This window comes from Myotis davidii, unplaced genomic scaffold (genome assembly GCF_000327345.1).
Source record: "Myotis davidii unplaced genomic scaffold, ASM32734v1 scaffold149, whole genome shotgun sequence".
Lineage (NCBI taxonomy): Eukaryota > Metazoa > Chordata > Mammalia > Chiroptera > Vespertilionidae > Myotis > Myotis davidii.
Genome location: NW_006352194.1, coordinates 5,214,959 through 5,219,677, shown reverse-complemented (window position 1 = coordinate 5,219,677; position 4,719 = coordinate 5,214,959). Strand labels below are relative to the sequence as shown.

The 4,719-nt window shown below is 44.5% G+C and overlaps 1 protein-coding gene across 3 annotated transcripts in view; it reads right to left on the bottom strand.

Moving 5' to 3' along the window:
- Positions 1-4,719, bottom strand: part of USP48 (ubiquitin specific peptidase 48) — a 51,567-nt gene that overhangs the window by 658 nt on the left and 46,190 nt on the right. For all 3 annotated transcript variants that reach the window (XM_015557238.1, XM_006777596.2, XM_015557237.1), the window contains 3 exons: positions 3,459-3,584; positions 1,981-2,029; positions 1,035-1,061 (listed from right to left, as the gene is read on the bottom strand). In XM_015557238.1, coding sequence (XP_015412724.1) covers positions 1,035-1,061; positions 1,981-2,029; positions 3,459-3,584 — 202 coding nt within the window. The remainder of the gene's footprint in view (positions 1-1,034; positions 1,062-1,980; positions 2,030-3,458; positions 3,585-4,719) is intronic.

Sequence of the window (4,719 nt, the reverse complement as noted above, 5' to 3'; positions counted from 1 at the left end):
GCGGGGGAAGAGCCTACAACAGAGGTATGTGTCTTTGACTGGAATTGAACCTGGGACCCTTGTGTCTGCAGGCTGGCGCTCTATCCATTGAGCCAAACCGGCTAGGGCTATATATATATATTTTTAAAAGCAGCCAAATGTAGGTTTTCAGCTAAATCCCATTTCTGTTCAAAGCCATGTGTTGTCTTCATGCAGTTAGTGAGATTTGACTGACACTTTCATCAGATGGTCATTGTTCATTAAAAAAATTTTTTTTTTTTGCTTTGCTTTGGTTGTGACAACAGGGGTTTCTTTGCAGTTGTGATGCGCGGACAACAAAGGGGAACTGGGTGGAAGGCTTTCCACGGGCCAGTGGCTCCTTCACTCATTTCCTTTAGCAAAGGCACCCCTGACATCTGATTCAAACGACTCCTGGCAAAATCACAACCTGCCTGGACCTCTGGAGCCGGCCACCACCAGTTAAAATGGTAACAGTAAATGCCAAAGGTCCGTACCTGGTGGATTAGTGAATAACACTGGTGTGCACAACTACAGCGGCCAAGATGTAGTACAGGCACTGCTGTGTTTCCGTCTAAAGTAATAACCCAAGACATGCCTTCATTCTAAATAGATTAATGAAACCTTTCACTGAACCTCATATAGTTCAGCAAATTCTTCTCCTCCAGTTCTTATCAGTTGCACACAAACTGTTTTGCTTGCAGATGGGACTGACAGGGTGAGCTGGAAACAGGTTAAATATAAACCTCGAAATGCCACTAGCTAATTCCCCAACCTCCCCCCACCCCCGCCAAACAAGAGAAAGCAGAATGGACATGTGGCAGTAGATACTGCGACCACACAGGCCCCACTGGAGGCCCGAGTGCTGAAGAGGATAACGAAGAAGCTCGAATAAAAAATGCATTTAACTAAAATTAATTTCAGTCATGAGACTCAGATGGAATTAAATTTTAAAATCAAATTATAGCCTTCACTTTAATAGAAAATTACAGTATGACTCTGACATTCACGAACAGAACATGACAAATGTAACTTACCTTTAAACCCTTCTTCTGGCATACACACTGGCGGGGGGGAAAAATCCAAATTAGAAAGACTGTCATGACAGATAGTAAGTAACAAGATCATGTCAATGCCCAAGATGAGGTTTAAAATAACTTTTAATTACTTCACCCATAATCATTACTTTGGAAGTTATGGGTGATAATTATCAGATGACATTCTTCCTTTTTACATTCTGCGTGGCTCCAGGGAAGCCTGGAGACAACCCCAGGGCTGACCTCGGGAGCTGCCCCCCTCCCCCCATCCCCACATGCCAGAAGGAACCACTTTTGACTCTTGCAGCCATTTCTTATGGTGTGCAATCTCTTTTTTTCTAAATAACATGCTTATATTGCTATTCCACTATTTCAGACAATTCCTCAAGGAATGAGACCAGCTACACTTCCTCCTGACACTGTGATACTTTGTTGTTAGGCTGATCTCCAGCATTCACATTATTTTTAAAATTTTATTAATACTGCTCACAGTTGAACCCTTTGGTGTACTGTGGCTACACTGCTTGTCTGGTATGGTTTTTACGGTTTTCTGAGTTGGTAGCTCTGCACTATTTATGTGTTTCATCTTCTCTATACCATCTCCAACTCAAGGGCAAACTCTTAAAGACCTGTGAGCCTCAGGACAGTCGGCTATCGCTTCCACTTTCCCGAAGCCTACATCCCGCGGCTCCTACCCACACGGGGTGTGCATCGGGAAGTAACGGGCCTCGGCCTCACCTTCTAGTTTAACTTTTTCAGGGGTTTTTTTGTGTGTGTGTTTTTCAGGTCAGCTAAATAATTACTACTCTTCTCCCTGCTTCCCATTTACAACATGTAGACGCTCTTTTTTTTAAAGGTTAATAGTATTATAGATGAAAGCTTAAATATCTATAATTCCACATCCTTCTAACAAGTTAACAAATTCCTACAATAAATTTGCCTTTACCTTGCATGACATCATCCATTGCAGCATAATCAGCAATTGGTTCATCAGCCTAGACAACAAATGAAGACAATTCAAAACATAAGGGAGAGGCAGCCAGGAGGAAGTCTGGCCCAGGAGCCGACTACTGTGTGGCCACAAGACACAAATCCAAACACTGTCCAGTAGAGAACGGGGTTCGAGCCACAGCCGGCGAAGTTGAGGATTAACGAAGGGTGGCCGGCCTGAAATGGGTCTAAACTCATCATCCACAAACTGCCCACTGTTTGTGGCATGTTTTCCAGCTTCTAAAAACACCTCTAGATGTAGAGATGCTTAGATACCAAGGTAACTAAACTGGTTTAATTAATTTGAATTCACATGCTGGTGGTGGCCGAGTTAGGCATGAATAAAAGTCAGACTGGTCCTCTAAAAATACTAACTAGGTTAAAAATATATTGTTGTCCTGCCTCACTAACAAGAACAAAATACCCTGGGTCCTTTTTAAGGCAGAAGCCAACAGAGCCCGAGCTTCTGGTGGGATTAGCTGGAAGGACAGGGGCCAGTGACCAGTGGAGAATCTAATTGCCCATCAGAAGTACAAACCCACTGTCTCTAGGATTTTAGACAGGCCTCCTAGGACTCAACAACTCAATAGGTTTTCAAAATATTTCCACAGAACCTACAGTTCCAAGAAAGGAGAAAGTGAACAGCGGGAGGGGTAGGTGGTAGGTGAGGGTGTGTGTATGTGTGGGGCAGATATGAGTCTGCTCCATCATGTCCAGGGCCTAGCTTATCTCCTCAGAACTGAGGCGCCTGGGTATGATCTATGTCCCCGTTCAAATACCCTATGAACATTTTAGCACAGTGGGGATGCTTCTGGCCACATAGAAACAACAAAGAAGCAAATGAAAGTGATGAGTAGGCACCTCTAGACACGAGAACCATTGGGCAAATAAGGCTGGTTCAATGACTCACTTTCTTTGACAATTTCTCAGAAGCCCTACTATCTAACCTACCTCCTACATCCATTCTACCCAAAGCCAGTTTCCATCAGCTGGACAAGAATCCCATGAAGACAATCAAAAGTATTTTGACTGTTGTGGCTAAGCCTTGGGTCCGTGTGATTCCTAACATGACTGGCTGCTATCTTTGAGCCTGGAGGAAATGAGCGAATGCTTTAATAGTAGAAGTATCGCTAATTCTGCTGATCCAGAAGTTAGGGAGGAGGCTCAATCTAGATCCATTATTTTTAACAAAATTATGAAAACTTCAATGATGCCCTGACCTCCTCTAAGTCTCTGCGGCTCGGCCACAGCTGGAGAACCGAGACGCCAGCACGAATTCATGGCTGTCACCTGTTACCACACCCTGTCGAGGACCCGGGCAGCCGTAACCACCACTGCAGCAGCTCACACGTGGGTGTGCATCATTAAAAAGTTCCAGAGAAAAGAGAAGGAAAAAACCTTCTAGAATTCCTCAGGTAAGAAACCGTCACTTACCTTTAACAAAATGACAGATTCCGGAATGACTCCAAGGGTGCCGAGGGTGGCACCGTCATCAGTCAAAATCTTTCCATCAATGGAGAGATTCTGGTCAAAAGGAGCGACTGAAAATGCATGCATGATCTGAGAAAATAAAAAAAGTTGGTATAAAGCAAAATGCTGAGACTTATACCCCATATGAATAGATTCCTTAAAAAATAAAAGAACTCGAGTACAAAAGACATTACTGTGTGCAGTCAGCCCACTTGCTACCTACCTACTGAGACTACAATCCCAACACATCTGGGAACTCCCCTAGGAGGGCTGGTAGAGGAAGTTATACCCACAGATCCTTCAGTCCTGCGCCTATCACCTCTCCAAGGAGCAGAAGGTGGGGCCGGGCTGACAGCTCCTCTGGTCATGAGGCTTGGGCAGGGCCACTACTGTCATCAGCCCAAGTGACCATGTCTGAGTCCCACAGCCTTGTAATCATCAAGTCTTTAAATTAACCAGCAGGTGATTTGGACTCTTCTTCCTTCTGCTTTGATTCCTTTAGCAAGCAGCCTGGACTACACAATTCAGTCCTTGGGACACATATTCTTAGACTGATCCTTCATCTAGGAACCAAAATATGAATTCCTTAAGGGTAAGGACCCTAGTTCTAGCCAAGTGTTAAAAAGTAAATACATTCAGAAAGACTACTAGGTATAATAATTACACATTTTCAAACTCAGAAAAACTGTTCATTATTTCCCGGTGTGTACTTTATTATGCTTCCTGACTCAGTTACATCCTCCTTGAGCGCATTCTATTACATGTATTTTTCATTACATCTATACCCATGATGTAGAGGAAAACCATCCTACCTTTCCACGCACTCTCTTCCTCTACCCTTTGAACATGGGAAGGCAAAACGAGCCTAGCAAAGCAGCCTGAACCAACCGTGTGTATAACAGGGGCCAGGAGATTTCCATGCTGGGACAGCTGGGACCATAAAAGTGGTCTTAATAACGGCACACAGACAAATAGGAACCTCGACGGGACTTCTCAAAAGGACATCAGCCCCCGAGAAGCGAGCAGGGATCGATCAAACAGGGACGGGTGGCTACGGTGCACTGACATCATCAAGAACCGCCTATGAAGCAATAAGCCTATTTCTGGGAAGGGAGCAGAATCGATAGGACAGTTCTACCAAAGCCAGCCCAGCACACAGGCCCCGGGACGTGTGGAGAAGGACCAGTTACAGGGAGGTATCGCATACAGTGTGGGAAGTCACAGC